The sequence below is a fragment of the Lepisosteus oculatus genome, chromosome 4 (genome assembly GCF_040954835.1).
Source record: "Lepisosteus oculatus isolate fLepOcu1 chromosome 4, fLepOcu1.hap2, whole genome shotgun sequence".
NCBI classification, from domain to species: Eukaryota; Metazoa; Chordata; class Actinopteri; order Semionotiformes; family Lepisosteidae; genus Lepisosteus; species Lepisosteus oculatus.
The window spans coordinates 30,118,783-30,136,571 of NC_090699.1; the positions used below are offsets into that span (position 1 = coordinate 30,118,783).

Below are 17,789 nucleotides of genomic sequence, written 5' to 3' on the forward strand. Positions count from 1 at the left end.
AGATTCAGCTGGAACGAGGAAGCAGTTAAACTGTAAGTTGATATTTATAGCTCAACAAACCTCAGCAGCTGTACACGCTGGGTGCTCAATAGGCTGTAAACTCAAATGCTGTCAGGACCCACACCACAGGAGAGCTGGCCTGCACATGTGCACAGATGTGTTGCCAGCAGAGTTCTTAGGCAGATGTGTCACCAGGCTGACACTGTCATCAGGCTAACATCTGGAGACCACCACAAACCAGAAGCCACTGAAGAGCACTGCCAATCTTGGTGCATATGCTGTGAAAAATAGGCAGTGCTGAATTGCTGGGGTTCTGTAGAACTGTATAATTGTGGTCAACATTGGGAAAATGTTCAGGCCCTTTTTTCAAACCAACACTTCACTTACAGTAGGACACTTTGGCCAGAACCGTTTTACTCTAGGTTGAAACCTAATAGTCCATGAGATTGTGAGTGTTGTGGTATAAGGATATAATCCAGGAGGCAGTGCTTGTTGGATGTATGTTAAGGCATGTGAAGGGCAATTTATTGTCTTTGGTTCTTGTTCTTTGTACAGGATCTCTCACCGGGGAGCATTGAGGAAGCAGAGGAGGCAGAGCCTGATGATGACTTTAAAGATGCAATTGAGGTGAGGGCACACTTTTTAAGTCAGTACCAGCTGTATTCCTCTGACACTGGCACTAAGAATTGTGAATAACAACATTGTGGTCATTATAACCGAATTCTACTTTACACCTGATCAAACTGTGTGCATGTACTCTCCAGTCAGTGTGTAGCATATTCAGCACATTCATTGTCGTGCAAAACAAACGCTCACTCTCGAACTTAAATATGTGCAATCCTGTATAATCTTACAGTACTGTATGTGATTCTGTACCCACAGATTCCTTTACAAACACACATGCAGAAGAATGTCATATGCTACCACATGCAGGCATTGAGTAATTGTATACTAGTAGAGATACACGCGTTAGTAAGAATCTACTTCAGATCGAGGGTTTTATCTCATAGCCCTCGCAGAGCAGCTGTTGATGAGGAAGGCTGTGTGGGTGGCCCTCTGCAGAAGTACCTGTGTTTTTGGCGTGGTGTGGCGTGGGTGGGTGAGTGCTGACTGGTCCAGGTGCTGACAGCATGGCGCGTGTATTTCATGTCCAGCTGAAGAGTCCAGTCCCAGCCAGCTGTGTGTGTTAAACCTAAAGGAGACTCTCCAGCCAGAACAAACACTCTCCACAGCAACTCCTCAGAGGAGTGGGAGGGAGGGGAATGTCCCCCCACACATGCACATACCAGCAAGAAGAGAAGAGAAACTGTGGTCTTTACAGCAGATCAAAGTTACAGTTAATGTTTGTATTAGGAGGACCACTTCACAATATCTGTGAAATATTTACATTATTGAAACTAGAGTTGTATACTCTAAAAGTACCATTATACTGACCTTAAAGAAGGCAATAACTTTGTCTTTGTGGGAGTTTTTATAGTGTTAAACATACAAAAGATTATTTCCAGTCTTTGAATGCCTTTAAGCATTGACTGTGTAATATCACTGTTTAAAATGTTGTGGGATCCCATCCCAAAGACAGAGCAAATGCCTTTGAATTGGAGACCTCTTCTAATGTTTGCTTTGTTTTACTTTGCTCTCCAAGGAGCCGCCTATGATACTGCCGGTAAGTATGCAGCTCTCCCTAGAGCGGGAGAGAGAAAATGTTCTGGAAGGTTGTGAAACAATGCCCTTTAAACACTCTTTCCAAAGATCATAGCTTGAAGAAACAACTGAGAATGCATTAAGATACTTTTTCCTTTTTAATGCACTGCTGGTCCAGATGAAATGATGCCAAAGAATGTGAGAGAGTCTCTGGGAGTTGTTGATCAGAGAGATTTGAACTCAAATGTTTTTTCTTAATTGTTAAACTCAGTTTCTGGGGTGAAACATGCTTTAAAAAATTAAGAGCTATAGTAGTGAAGGAAAACAGGTAATTTTTTTTCATTTTCGCAATGAATCTCTTCCCATTATTTCTGTATCAGAAATAAAGTCTATAGCAGGTTGCAGTCTTCTTAATCTTCAAATAATTGAAAGGAATACTATTTTAATATTAGGTACCTTTTTGCAAGATGTTGTACTGCTTATAAAAATGTAATGACACTGATGTACAATGAAAATGCATTCGTTTTGAGTTTTACAACGGTAGTTCATTGGTCACATAAATAAGTAAATTATTTGAGGTAGCATTGTTTTTTGGGATGATTTAGTTCAATTAAAATTAATTTAGATTCTTAAACAGACATTCAAAAATACATTATTTTAATTAATATGTCAATGAAGGATATATTCAACCAAGCTCCACTTACATAATGAAATTGGTTTCGATGAGCATGACTGAGGGTAGCCTTTCTGTCAGAGAAGGTCCTGAAATAATGTTCTGAGATGAGATGTTCTGCTTTGACAATAAGCACGTTAATCCTAAAGGAACCATGGATCCATCAGTGTGAGGAACAGGCTAGACAGCAAAAGATTAACCCCATCCTGGTTCTTCTAATGCACCTACATAATCATTTTCAGACTGCAGTGGCTAAAGCATGTGCAATTACAGGAAGAAATAAGCAGTGTCACATGACTGTAATCACTATTAGTGTGAAAATAATCTCCATGCTCAAAGGCCTTTCAAGGTAACGTTGACAGCTGAGAGACAGAAGCACCATCATCTGTGAGCCAGAGAACATCTGAGGTGGAAGCAGAAAGAGTAGTGGAGTGTTGTGTTCATTAATTGTACAGTATGTCATTTTGCCCTTGAGCAGACTGAAAACAGCATGTGTGGGGAAGTCAGAATAAGGCAGAATAAACATTCAGCCTGTCAGAATGAGGCTGATTTTGCAATTATTCAACCAGTTGACATGGTGACAGAAGTTTGTTGGTATTGGGGAAATGCAGGAACACCTTTATTGTACATTCACTACAGTCTTATTGCTCAGCAGTACATTAAGAAATTCTTGGGGCCAATAGTTTTTCCATTCCTGCAAGCCAATCAAGAAGCAACGATTTTCCAGCAGGACGCTGTGAGACCTCTGCTAGGATTACCGTGGCGTGACTTCACAAAAACAGTGTCAAGGTCCTGCCATGAAAGGCTTTTTCTCATGACCCTCGCCATGAGTTCACTAGAACATCTTCAGGATCAAGTCATCAACATACCAAATCCATCAACAGGAGACAACAGTAACCAACCTGCACTGGGCACCTGCAGCTGCACGAGAATAGTGGTGCAAAGCCTCACAGCAACCTGTCTAGAGGCTGCTCGGGTGTATGTATCAGTGCTGTCAGGATTGTTTTCAGTCTTAGGGAGCTTATACCTAATACTAATGTTTTCATTTTGACAGTGTCAAATTACATACTGGAAAGTAATTGTTCACATATTTTCTGAATATTTTTGTATTTCTGTTTAAGTTATATTATACCTCTATTAGACCTAAGTGCTGAGTTTTGTTTGTGCACCTGTGTAATATCACGGAGGGACTTTTTTTTTTTACTATTTCTCTGTTTTTTATTGCCACCTGTGTAAAAAAGAAAGTATGGTTTTCAAATATTTTTGTATACACTTGTATTTAACTTTATGGTGGCTCGTGTATTTGCGAGAAGTTGAGAAGACAAAATGCTTAAATGCCTTTTGTAAACAATGAAAACACTTAAGACTTGTGGTAAACATTATTTTAATTTAATGGAAATTTCATTAAGATTAATGAAATGGAAAACCAACTGAAATGTGCTTTAAAAATGAGGATGTAAACTACACGCTTTGTTTTCTTCTGCTTTCCAAGGAGCCACCACTGGCTTTGATGGTAAGTTCCCAGACTCTTTCAAGGAGTGAGGCAAGGGGAATGGCAAAAGGAAATAAGAATGGTTTGCATTGCTCATTTTGAAGAACTGAGTGTTTTCTGTTTCCTTATCTTTAAGTTTATTTACAACAGATAGTGATACCAGCTTTACTCTTATCCAAGGGCCTGAAGAGGAAAGTGACTCCATTATAAAGTGGCAAATTCAGTTTTTTTTTTATCCACTCTAGCTAGGGATCTGACAGTAGCCATCTGTAACTCTCGTGGTCCCGAATAACAGGTTATTTTTTAAAAGCTCTTTTTAAAAATCTTTTTTTAATCTCCATATTTATAGATTGCTTTTGCTTTCCAACAAAGAACTTTGTTTCTTGGACTTTATTTGTAGAGACAAGCCACTGCACAGTATGCATACAACTTGTTTATAAAAAGTATTTTGCTGGGACAAAGCAAGTGGGTTTTCAAATGCCGGTGGCTTGTACTGTGCCTATTGTGGCTTTTTTAGTTCTTAAAGAGAGGCACTGTGTGCTACTGCCCTTTGCAGCACATCGCCAGTGACTGGCAAGGATTATTTATACCACTGTAAGGCGACAGGTCTGTGAAGTCTGGGAGCAGCTAATGAGTTTACCAGTCTTCCCAGGGGACCGAAGATCCCGCTAGTGATCAGGGCCTCCAGCCCTAGATGAGTTATTGGTTCTGTTATTTATATAGGTGAGACTGAATGCCCATTTGCCAGGACTGTTCTTGCAATCCCTACATGTTTATTTGGAGAATCAGGTCTTCATAAGGACCAAGGTGCCTCAATTCCATTCATGTGTAAGAACAATCCTGTACCAAGGTGTCTCAGTCTAAAATGGCATGCCATTGCAGTTCTCTTGTTTTCACTGGTGACTTTGAAGGGAACAGGTAGGAGATCTCCTCTCCAAATCAAAACTGACTCTTCCATGGGCTGACAGAGAATCACTTTATACTGTACATTACTGGAACTCTTCCCTGTTATGAAAGGATAAAGCTTTCATCTGGATACTATAGCCTAAACCCCACCTGATGAGAGAAGTTGTAACTTCTTTGTGGTCTCTCTGCAGGAGGAAGATGAAGTCTTACCCGGTGCTGCTGACTTTGATATGGCCCCTGACAATGGCCTTCTGAGTAGGAATGAGCCCATCCGCAGCAAAGTGTCCAAACTTACTGAGAAACTTCGCAAACGCTACCCTACCAACAACTGTGGTATGTAATGGAATGAAATAACTTCATGCCTTTTGTTTTTTATAAATGAAATAACTTCAAACATCAATTTATTTAAGATCCTCAGTCACTCCTGTTGTATTGTTTTTGTTTGTTCCAAACCCCTGAAATTTAAAAGCAAGGCTGCTTTCTTTTAACCCTTTGCTCTGAGCTCAAGGCTGCATTGTCTTTTACTTTCTCATTCTCAGTGCATGTGCAGCACCAGTAGGCCTCATGGATTTCTAACATAGTAACTTAAATTGTATTATACTGTGCTGGCTGATAAATTCCGTGAGATTAGCTCTACTCTATTCTTAAATTACTACATGAATGCTGATTCATGGATATAGTATGGAGCAGCTTTAAAAGTCCTAATCTAATTTTAAAAACTATAAACAACTAAATCATTTTTTTAAATTTCAGAGCATGAAATTTGAATGACTTTTTTTTAGTTTCTATACACCTGAACAGCAGCCAAATGCACTGCAGGAGGCTTTTGGAAGTTGGATACCTTAACCTTTCCCTCTCTGTTAGTACAGAGAGCAGACCAGGCTGAAAAAAAGCAATAGCAAATACAAAGCAACAGAAACTTTTCCATGTAACCTTGGGGGATTATCTGATATCTGTTATATGTCATCTTATATGTTGAAGCAAGTGAGATAGGCTCCAGTGAACAATATGCATTTCAGTATGTCTAGCATTGATGTCCAGTGTGAGCAGTGTTCAGTTCAGGACAAAGATGTAGAGGCATCATTTTGATCTTTTTTATATAAAAATATCTAAGAATATTTGATTTTTTATCAAAATACATTTTTAAAATGCATTCACTTTACCACATATCCAAACAATAAGAGAAATGCATATTCAACATCTTTCAAAACTAATTCAGTTACTCTTGCGCTGTTGTGGTTACCTGTCAAATGCCCTTTTTATTATTAGCTTGCATCAGAAAACAACATTTCAGACCATAATGCAGCTGGGCATCTTACAAAAGATGATATGGAAGCAGAAGCTGTACATCCACCATTTGTTCTCTGATTGGAGAGAAGTTTAAAGAAGTAGAAATTTTGTTTGTGTTGTTTAAAACTATTTATTCTGCAGCATTTTGGTGTGTGCTGTTTTGGTTAATAAGTGGTTTCCTGATCAGATATGTAACACATACCCTATAACAGAGACCAGCAGAGGTCAGTGTTGTACAGTGGAAAGCAGGCCAACACCAGCCCTCAGACTGCATTCACATGTTTTGTCCATAAGGCCTCATAACTTACATGCTTCAGGGAAGTCAGTTTGCATCACTACCGATAAAACTACCCTTAAGAGAGGAGAACAAGCTGCACAGTACCATCTGATAAAACAAAATGACTCATCTTTGGAGGAATGTAATCACCAGACTGTAGGTTTTTTTTGTCTTTGTAAATTTAGCATTGAACATGAGTGTGTGAGTCTGCTACTTGAAGTTTAATAGATGATGAGCGTAATTCACAAAGCAGTCTGGGTCTTCTAAGGGAAACTACTAATCAGACTGTGTGATTGGCATTTGGTAGCATTTCAGTGTTCTTGGCAGTACATTTATAGTGAAAGTGTTCTGCATTTTTGTATAGCATATAACCCTTTGTGTGTTTATCTGCTGTGTTTTGGTTAATCTGTTAACCCAATATAACTACTTGTAAAAGCTTTTTGACTACTAATATTTACAAAAGAGAAAAACATATCTACTGTATCCAGAATAAGATTTTAATACCTTTTTGTGTTCAGACATTTTTCTTGGAGATGGCCAGCTTTGCTACCTTCGTTTTCTTTTCACAATAAGAACTTTACTGAACCTGTCAAAGTTAGTAATGGCTTAGAATGTTTTTTTTTAGAACTGCAGGAGAAGTGCTGGAGCTTCAGGAATAATTTAATTGGTGTGATGATGAAAAACAGCCTTACTATTCAGTTTGGATTCTGTGTATTTAGAAATACTTTTTGACCAAGTTCCAGGAAAGAAAGGGGTTAAGAACACAGTCTTATTGTCTTTTAATAGTCATTAGTCTGTTGTAACTGCCGTAAAACATACTTTTAACATAAGTGCTGTTAGGCTGTGGACCTCTGAGGATGTATGGCTGATAAGTGGAAAGGGTAGGACACAGCTGCTGCGGAGTTCTGTGATCTCTTTAACATAGAGAAAAGATACCTAGCCTTTTGTGAATTTAACACTTCATTGCCAGTAGTAATAAGCATAATAAAAGATTAACACATCGTGGTATCGATGTCTAGATGCATATTCCAGCATAAAAAAATCTCCAGGAGAGTTTCTGTAAACTACAGTAATTCTTGGAGAAGTCTAAAATCTTTGACAGATAAATTAACTGATGATGGTCTACAGGCTTTTAGTGCACATATGAGCAGCACTTACACATCCTATGTCGCCTGTGTAGTCTTATATAATCTCGGTGGAAACCTGTTTTTCTCATCATGTTTGATATTAATTGTTTAACAATTACTGGGAGATACAGTGAGGACTACCAGAGACATTCTTGTGCTTGTCTCCCTATATCTGTCTCCCTCCCATTTAGCAGAATAAGATCATGGGGCTGCTGGTGCAGTGGGGGAAATACATGAAGGGTTCCCACAAGAGTAGAACAGCCACTGATGCAGAACATTGAGGTTTGATCGGCCGTACAATACACTTCTGATCTAGCACATCTGTGCAAAACCCAGAAGCCCTAATTACCGGTCATGAAGTTGGATAACAACATTCTTGTTTGTATATTTGAAGAAAGTCAGAGATGCTGGGGGTGAATTTTGTAGCTCAGGAATGATTAACCTTATCATCATGTGCTGCAATAACTGACCTGTAACATGTTTTCCACAGTCACAAAGCGATAACAGGCTCATTGGCACAAAAGCCCAGGAGCTCCAGTATTGTGGCCTTTCAGAGATAAGGGATTGAAGTCCTTCCCAAACACACTTGATTATATGGGATCAGGCATAGCAGAAACTATGAGCAAGCCCCACATACAGCACCATGTAGCCTTTAAGCATAGACCCAGAAAGATCCAGTAAACCACAAGCCTTACAATGAGAGAGGCAATATGGAGAGAAATTTTCTGCTTTCAGGCAGTGGTTGTCAAACGTTTCCATATTTATTTAATTCAGAATGACTTTTTATTTTGCCAAGAATTTGCTTTTGTTTCTTCCAATGAAAAAATTTATCAATTAGTTTGAATAGCGGAGAAGTACTTATTTGCTTTGCTAGGAATAAATCATTATGGTTTTATCTTTATTACCCACTGAGATACAAGAGACTTTAAGTTTATGTTTTTTACTCAAATAAGAAATAATAAAAGGTCTGAATTTTGATTAAGACCAGCAGTGATGTCTGCAGATCAGAGAAATAGGAATGGTGAGTAGATTAGCCCATCACATAAAAAGTACTTCAAGAAGTTTTCCCAAGGAGTAGAACTTGAGGAGCAGAGAAGCCCTATCAATGTTCAATGTAGTTGATGAGTGACCAGAGATCCAGAAAGCATGTATGCACAAGGCATTGTTCTATATTAATTTATACTCAAGCATGCATTGCAAACATATGGTCACGTGAGATGAGAATTTGAGATACCTTATCTGCCCAAATGTTTTAAGGATGAAAGCATAAGCCAGAAACACTGATTTCTGATGGGAAACCAATAAAACTGTCATTATTGTGAATAAGTCAGTTATTACTACTTGCCAGGCAATCCATAGATGTCCATCACTCTGGAAAGCTGACAAAGTATTCATTCCTTAACAGGTCTTTTGTTTAAAGAGGGTTACCTATTACACAAACGCCTTTAGATAAATGAGTTAACAGCCACCCCTTCAAACAGTAGAGCAATAAAGTAATTAGGCCTAATCAAGCCTATTTGTAAGTCCCAAGCCCTCACACACACTCAATGGGCCAATGACCTACTCAGTTGTTAGAATGATCAATATCCCTGGGGGCCTGTGCCTCGGTTGGTATCAGACCTCTCAGTAAGCCTTGAACTTCCAACCTCCTTTATAGTGAGTGTCTAATAACTGCCACAGCTTCTGATGTTTGGTTCTCACATGCTAAGTAGACTAATGTAAAAGGCACCAGAAATCTTTTTAGGGTTGACCCTGAATTGCAAGTTCTTTGTATCAGTTTCCAAAACGTGTTCATTATTTCATGTGGACAGCTAATCAGAAATGAAATGATAACATCACACCCCTTTTAATAACCCTTGTCTATCCAATTCAGAGTCATGGTAGCCCAGAGCCTGTCCCAAGGTGGCATATAGCCTAGATGGGACACCAGTCCATTGCAGGACACACTCACAGTCACACCAGGGCCAATTTTTACAGAAGCAAATTAACCTACCACTTTGTCTTTGGAGAAAACCAGAGCACCGGGAGGCAGAAAGAAAAGGATTTTCCACTACATTTTAGTTCTTTTAAAATTATCAGGAGAAACATCGTGCCAACACCTCTTTGAGCTGGCCTTTTGTCAGTTCCCAAATGAGATTTCATACTCTTGGAGGCAGGTCTGTTCTATGACTCCAATGCTGTGGAATGATCTTGCAAGTCAGTCAGCACTTTTGGACTCCATCTCAAAATTTACAGTACTTTTATACTCTAGCTTTTCTGACTTAATTTACTGCATTAAATTGTGTGTACATGTCTCTACTGGTTTTGCCCTTGCCTTATTTTATTGTAAAGCACTTTGAGATGATTTCACAAAGGGCACTATATTAAACAAAGATGGTTATTATTTGTTGGGAATTGCATTAGCTACTATTGTGGTTCTTGCATTATGTGTTTAATCTCAGTTTAGTACTTTATTACACACATTTATATGTGTACATAGTATTAGAGCATTTTATCAAATGCTTTGAAGCCTTTAAATAGATTCAGAGTTGAGTCTACATAAATCAGATACAGATGGTAGAGGATTCTGCAGTTTTCAATGGGAAATAAATGGGTGTAACCTAATGGGTTATACATTCTACACTATATGCACAAACACCTCCATCTGACAGCTAAAGAACACTATGAACTGGAGAAATTGAGTGTCTGTTGTAAAAGCTCCATGCTTCCCTCATGACAGAAAGTCACTTTTCAGCCTGCTGTGAAGAATCTACTTAGCATAGCCATTCCAATAAGACTAAAAGCACGCATTTGTGGTGATAGACAGGAAGAGAGGTTGTGTAATTCCGGCCTGATCACATCTGGCTCATATTGAGAGAATCTAAAAGCACAAGCCCTGTGGATGTGGAACTGCAGTGTCAGGATGAGAATTGAATGGCAGAGTAGGTGGCCTACTGCATATACAGTACTGTACTGTAGATTATTTATTTCTGAGTCTTCAAAGCCTTGTGTCACTTTGTCTCTGCTTCAAAGAATACACAGACTAATTTTATTCAGATTACAACTGAGATATTTGAAAATGAATAAAAAATAATCTCTGAAAAATACATATTACTCATTATTAAATGCTTAAATTTAATTTTAAACGATCACGGTCTTAAATCATCTGACTTTTTTGAGTCGGGCTGGTGCTGGTTCCACTGACTACTGGGAAGATACCATAGGAAGTCAAATTCATATGGAATGGTAGATCTTTGCCTGACAAATTCTTCTCCACCCAGTATGCTGTAGTGAAAAGAAAATGTCTTATGAATTTCATTCCTCCATAAATAACTTATAAGAAGCTGTAAGCATATGCACTGGCACAACGTAGCCCTGACATGAGCTATGCCGAGTGAGAGGATCAGGCATACTGTAATCACTGACTGCCCCTGCTCAGGAGATGCAGCAGAATGCTGTTTTCACGCAGCTGTCATGCATTCTTATAGGTAACAATTATGAACAATATGGTGGTGCTGCATCATTAGGTAGTTTAGAATTCCCCAGGCTTCACTGATTTACATGCAGAGCAAGTAAATAAGGGATTTAATTGCACATGAAAATGTGGCCTGGCAGGAGGTTGTTTAAGGGAACTTATATGGTTAATATGAGATCATATAACCTAATTTAAAACATTTCAATGTTATGTAATTTTTAGTAAAGGAAAAAGTCCTACAAAACTGAGATGAGCGTTTGTTTGGATTAATTTCTATATATACAAGTGCTGGGCAAGAGAGTGATGTTTGATAAAGCTGCTTTGTTGTTTTTGGGTTCCCTTTGCTTGTTAGATCCTTTCTGCAGTCGGCACTGACAGATACCCGAGGTCTTAATGGGCTAGCACTGATGCGTACTGTTTCTCACACCTCATCTAATGAAACTATCACGAGTGGAATGCTAAAAACACATGCATTTTCATGCACAGCCTGTGGTTCCTCTGTTCCTCCATCCCAGTGCATTATTTACAGGGCTGGAGTCTTACAGCAGTGAGCCTCTTCTTAGGGTTCCTCCATTAAGGATGTGATTATGTAATGGTTGTAACTGTTGTTACAGAAATCATGAATCTGGGGCTTTTGCCCTGAAAACTGGAAGCAAGATTAACAGGTGGTTGAAGTACCATGCAGTGGCAGTTTACATGGGAATTCTGTTTTTGTGAGCAATGGAAGATGGGAATCAATAGCACGTCTTTCTGATTTAAATACTTTTGGATCACCATGGACCAGGAGGCCTGGGCCTGATGGTCTCTGTCCTCAGTATCCATCATTCTCATGAGCCTGAGCACTGATTTCAGTTGTAGCATTCTCAGTAGATCTTGTAGTTATGTCATAAAATCCAAAGTGATATAGAAGAATCCTCAGTTTCTTTTGATTAAATGAACATCTAGCACATTGGCTTCAGCTCTGTTGAACTTCCCACTCCCACAGTCCTTGCTCAGAAAAGAGCAGTCTTAAAGATGGGGTCATCATATTGCCCTGTCAGCCAGATAAAGGGCTCCTGCCCTTCTCTTGGTGCCTTTCTCTTGGGTTTTCCTTGGCTGCAGGCAGCGCCTTTTTCAAAAGGCCCGGCAACTCCAGCTGATACGTTTCCTCTCAGCTCACTGACGGAAACAGAGTGCTGATGATTAATGTGTGAAAAGAAGGCAGGTAAAACAAAAGAAAGCAATTCATTTATTTTTTTGCATAGTCCATAAGCCAGTAAGCCCAAGGTAATTCAAAACTGCTTTATTTGGCGAGAAGTTGATTAAGCACCCTTTTCAAATGCAACCTGGAATCAGGACTGACCACAGCAGGTGGAATATTGTAGACACTTGGGGGCTAAGAGAGGAAAATATTTGGATGGATTAGTTTTCAAGAAGCAAAGTCACTGCAAAGAAAGGGGTTTTATTAAAGAATTTGCCGTCTCTGTTTTTGACTTCATCATTCATAGTATTTCTTCTAAAAAATCAAGCCCAATATGTTTCAGTCACATAATGACTTGTTGGTTTTATATAAAGACATAATAAAGTCTGATTTCACAGTCACCATGATAAAATAAGAAGGGAAATGGCTGGTTTTTTAAATGTCTTACCAAATAGAAGTATGCAACAAAAACCCAGAAGATCTCGCAATAGACCTGAAATTAAATCCCTTGTAATGGGTCATATAATTTGAAATAGAAAGCCTCAAAGTTCTGAATAATTTTTGGTTTCCAGATATTGCATTTGTTGAAAACCCACTATAAACGCCCTGCAAACACACATGCTGAAAGGATCCATTGTGGGCAGGGATTCTTTGCATTGGTGGTGTGGCAGGTGGAGAGTGAAAGGAGGAGGAAAGATGAATGTGCGGACTTTCGGAGTGGTGTGATGTGTAATGATTGCGGTAAGCCGCATCAGACGTGGCACAAGGTGGTGAAACAAGGTTTGGCTCTGCTTTGGGTGAGTCCTAGCTTTTGAAAGAATTGGGTCATGGTCTGCCCACTGCAAGAAAGGATAAAAGCACCGATTGCAAACTGCTGACCTCTAAAGCATCCTGTCCAAATCCAGAGGCTCTGAATCACTGCTCTTACCCCCACGTTTGAGCAGCTGAGTCACTGGGCCCATGTTCCCATCATCGGCAAGCCCTAAGATGTGGGCGCTCCTCTGGGATCCCCCCCCCGCCATGTTTCCCAGCAGCCATGATCGTTCACATCATCTTCAGTCACTTTCACTGCACACACACTTTGTCCAGTTTCTGGCACAGCTCTCTCCTGTCATATTCAGGACATGATGCCGGATTCTGACCTGGAAAAGTTCCTTCTCGTTGAATGGCATATGGAGTCTCAAACAATTAAAGAGGTGGTTTACATATTCTGAAAGTAGCTGGAACCGTTAAATTCACATGATTTTATTTTAGAACTGCTTGTACTGTTATTAAATCTGATACATCTATAATACTATTATATAAGAGCTTCAGCCAGTTCTGTGAAATCACTTAAACAGTCCCTTTCTTATTGCCAGGTAACTGCTCCAATTGCAGTGCTGTCTTCTCTGTGCTGAAGAAGAGGGTGAGCTATTGACATTTAGTTATAAATTCGAATAACTGCTCCCAGGCCATCAAATTAATAAGCTTGTGCACTGTGGCCTGAGAAATAGAAGAGTCTGGCAGAGATAAGACAATAACCAATGTGCAGATTCAGTCTGATCCACCACTGAAAACCACATTAGTTCTCTCTAATTCTAGTTCTCAAAGTCTCCACATTGTTGAAATGCTGCAACAGACTTAAAAATATAACTAGCAGAGAAATATGAAGCTTGTAATAGATAGCTTATAGCTTCTGTAACACCCAAGATAGCACAATTAGTTGAGCCTGGCTCAGGTGAAGCCTATCTTGTATGAACTGCATAGACTTTTGATTAATTTATGTAATGGAACTGTGCTAAAGAGCTAAATTACCTCTGTTAAATAGTGGAAATGAAGTCTCAGAGATGCCTTAGGATTCATATCCTCTGTTTTAGTCCAACAACCGGTAGTTATTTATAGCATGCTTCATTGCCATTTATAATTAAAATGCCAATCTTAAGTTCCATCTAGTGCAATACTCTGTTTTTTGTTTTGTTTTCACTGCCTTGCAAAGGTGCAAAGAGGAGTTAGGCCCCTGTGGTGTGATGTATTTTGAAGCCCGCTTTTTCTTGATGGGGTGGCGATTGTTTTCTTTTTCAGAGGAGCTGTAGTAACTGTGGAAACAGTTTCTGTTCACGGTGCTGCTCTTACAAAGTCCCAAAGTCCTGCATGGGAGCTACAGGTGAGTGGCTCTCAAAACATCAGAATGGCTGCGGCATGGTGTTAGGGTAGAAGTGGTAGATATAATTAGGTTTCCTGCAGGTATACAGTATGTTTAATATACTGTATAAGTCAAATTACTTCCTATTTTATTTCTTTGTATGGCTTGAATTGCTTAGGATTGCTGATGACGTAGTGGATTGAGCGTATTTGAAATTGTTTAGAGGGAGGGGGCCACTAAGTTTCTTACCTATATGTTGCTTCGGGTTTATTAGGAGTCCAAGGTGCAGCCTGTACATTAGGTCAGTAAAAATGACTGCACGTTATCGCACTCATTTGGAGACGTATTTTGTTTTTGTTTTAGCTCCTGAGGCTCAGAGAGAGACGGTGTTTGTCTGCAGCCAATGCCACCAGATTCTCAGCAAGAAGGACTAAGAATTCTCCCCTCCTCCCTCCTCCTCCTCTTTTCTCCTCCCTGGAGCCGCCATGCTTTTCTCTGTCTTTCTGTCTTCTCTGTGACGGCTGGCAATGTTCCAGGATGCAGACTGGCTGATTTTCCAGAGGACTGGTAGTTCCTGCAGGTCACCCAACCAAAGAGATGCTTCCCCCCTCCACACTCTCTTGACCTCTTTACTGGTGCTTAACTTGCAAACCTATGGCAACATCAGCGCACAAAGAATGAAGACTTGGTTTATCGAAGTATTTTGAAAGGACTTATTTTCCTTTTAAGAATCTTTGAAGATCCTTTTGACCATGTGATCTCAAGGAAGAGATCCAAACATTTTCTCTGAGAAGTTTTCCAGTAACTACCAGGGTCCTAGTTTATCCCATGTTGCCGCAGACAAGGGGTTATGGGAGGCCAGAGGTGCTGTCAAGGGGGAACAATGCAGGGAGAGCTAGCTTCTGAGTCATCTCTGTACTGATTAGGACTGGTACATTCAGCCAGGTTTCCAACATGCCATTATAACTCCAGCACAAACATACATACAAATTAAGTTTCATGAAATATCTTGGCAATATGTGCAAAAACCAATTAATGAACTGAGAAGATCTGTGTTTTTTGTTTCTTGCGTCCTTGCTGACAGTTTAGTTTCAGACTAATTGAAATTAAAACAAATTGCAGGTTTATTGAAGATTACATTTTGAATGCATTTTAGTACAGACGTAGAGGAGTGTTTGTTTTCTAAAGGCTATGCACAGGTAGTTTGAGATCATTTGCTCTTATTTTAAAACATTTTTCTGTTGACATTGTGTTATCTTCAAATCTAAATGTTCAAACTGGCAATTACAGAATTCCTACTTTTCTCAAAGTTTGACACAGAACAGGGCATCTGTTATGCCCTTAAGAACATGGAGGCCTCCAACAGCTCCAGCTAAGGAACCACTGGGAAAAGTGAAAAACTGCATTATAACAAATACACAGGAGTATGTGAACCATTGACAAACATCATGCACATGCACTCCCAAGAAATTCAATTCTAATAGCATTTCTTAGAGGGTTTTAAATAAAGGCTAAAGACTATGGCACATTAGCCTTGAGATCATGAGTGGGAATAAATCATACTGAGACCTTTGCAGAATTGCATGATGCCTGTATAACGAGTCAGAAATGTTTTTCTTCCACAGTAAATTAATCCCATTTCTGTTTTGAGGTAGTGTGGTAGAGAAAAGCAGATTAACTGGGTCAAGTCACTAATGTTTAGTCACGAGAATCCAACAATAAGAAATATATCTCAGAATGTATTCACTGGAGATGCACAGTATGATTATGTTCAGTTATCCACATTAGACCATATCTTAGTTTATATTTCTCCTGCTCAGACACTAGTGATCATCTGTCTGTCATTTTAAATGCTCATCTTCTGGATCTAGGTTACCGAAATGAAAATGAATTGCTTGTAAATCGTTATTTAAATGGTCCACACATGTTCTATAAAGTAATGTGCTCAGCCCTTGAATACTGTGCTAGGGGCACCTTGGCCTAGATTATTTCAGGACCAGAAGGCAACAATCGCAAGGGGACAAGAATAAGCATGCCTCCAACCAAGATGGTATCACTGCTTGGTACTATTCAGTGACATCAAAGGAAGTCTTCAAGGGGAAAAAATAATGTGTCAACAGTTCATATATCCAATGATGCAACTGAGCCTTCCAATCTGGACTCTTTCACTAGCACTTGTGTAGAAACCCCTGGCATTATACTTTCAAAAAGAAAAGGAACAGTGTTTTTTTAATTTTATTTTCTTAGAGTTCTTTTTGCATTGCTTCCACATAAATATTTCATCTGGCAGATCTAATCTCCCTGTCGTTTCGAGTCGCTGCCTGCCTGCCTTGGTGCTGCAAGAGGAAGCTTCACCCAGCCTGAGGGCTCCAGCATCTCTCCTTTTCACACTGCCTGTGGAGAATGTTAACAAACTGTCAGCACGATCCCAGGCGAATCCCTACAAAGCCACGCTGATGAATCAGTAGTATAGATACATCACAAAAAAAGCAGGTGGGTTGGGATCCAGTTTCCTGGTTACTTTAGAGGGAGTGGTTCTGCCACTGGGAATTCCACAAATGTTGTGGGAATCTTTTGAACAAGGGATCAGGATCTGTGAGATAATGCTTGCCTTCCAAGTGTGACATCCTGTGTAGGCACCGAGTTTCTCCACTGCGGTTGCCTGAGCTTCCTTGGTTTGACTTGCCAGTCACTCGCCAGACTTGCTTGGCCATTTAAATTCCATTTAAATGAACCACAGCACAAAAGAAACACTGGGCCTTACAAAATATATCCACTTTTTGGTTTCGCTTAATTTGTTTCTATTTGTTTTGAAGCGGATCTTGCATTCTCTTAAGAGTTATTTTCCCTAAAACCCAAAGAATTGTGCAAGAAAGTAGCGACAGTGGTCTGAATAGACAAAAGCAGTCCCATGACTACTTCAGATATTTTAAAACACTGTAATTGTTCAAACATATGTAATCAGATTTTAGCTAAATGTTACAATTTGTTTTATGAAACAAAGTAAAACATCTATATTATTCCATGTGAAACATGGGTATCAGACATTAATCAGAATGTCCTTGCAAGCATTGAATTTTGAGTCTATGTGAAGTAGTTAACCTGCATAAATCAGACACCACTAGGGAGGACTTGGTTTATGACCTGACTACTTAATATGCTGTATTTATACTTAAGAATAGTAAATCTATAAACTGTGTTTGTATTTTTGATCATTTCTGTATATGTTGGCATTAAGAGAAAGTTTGTTTGAATTTATGTTTTGTTCCTTAAAACAATGTCTACAGCCTTCCTAATAAATGCATATGGCATGGAGACGAAATGTCCAAATGTCTCTATACTATCTGTTCATTTTCACTCGTAGATTTTCCTTTTTAAGGATGCCCTTATGAATGTTTCTATAGAACAGCATCTTAAGGTAGTCTTGACTTGGAGTTGCCATGTGCTGTATTAGGTGTTAAGTATGTTCTTGTTTTTGATTTTGTACTCTTGTCTTGTCTGAAAGCGACATGCCTCTTTTTTTATGAACAGGTACAGTAGTAGTGGTGAAAATGTCTCATCCACCTCAAGATAAATCCATTGAAATTAGCTAGAAGAGCTCTGATCATCAGGTACAGTAGTGAAGTG

General features: G+C 39.3%; 1 protein-coding gene across 7 annotated transcripts in view; it reads left to right on the plus strand.

The window, feature by feature from the left end:
* zfyve27 (zinc finger, FYVE domain containing 27) overlaps window positions 1-17,486 on the plus strand; it is a 33,361-nt gene extending 15,875 nt beyond the window's left edge. For 5 of the 7 annotated variants that reach the window (XM_015347025.2, XM_015347028.2, XM_015347024.2 and 2 more), the window contains exons 9-15: window positions 556-627; window positions 1,643-1,663; window positions 3,807-3,827; window positions 4,904-5,045; window positions 13,399-13,445; window positions 14,102-14,183; window positions 14,526-17,486. In XM_015347025.2, coding sequence (XP_015202511.1) covers window positions 556-627; window positions 1,643-1,663; window positions 3,807-3,827; window positions 4,904-5,045; window positions 13,399-13,445; window positions 14,102-14,183; window positions 14,526-14,596 — 456 coding nt within the window. In that variant the 3' untranslated portion in view covers window positions 14,597-17,486. The remainder of the gene's footprint in view (window positions 1-555; window positions 628-1,642; window positions 1,664-3,806; window positions 3,828-4,903; window positions 5,046-13,398; window positions 13,446-14,101; window positions 14,184-14,525) is intronic. The other 2 variants (XR_011189435.1, XM_015347030.2) reach the window with 2 other exon arrangements.
* Window positions 17,487-17,789: the final 303 nt, after the last annotated feature.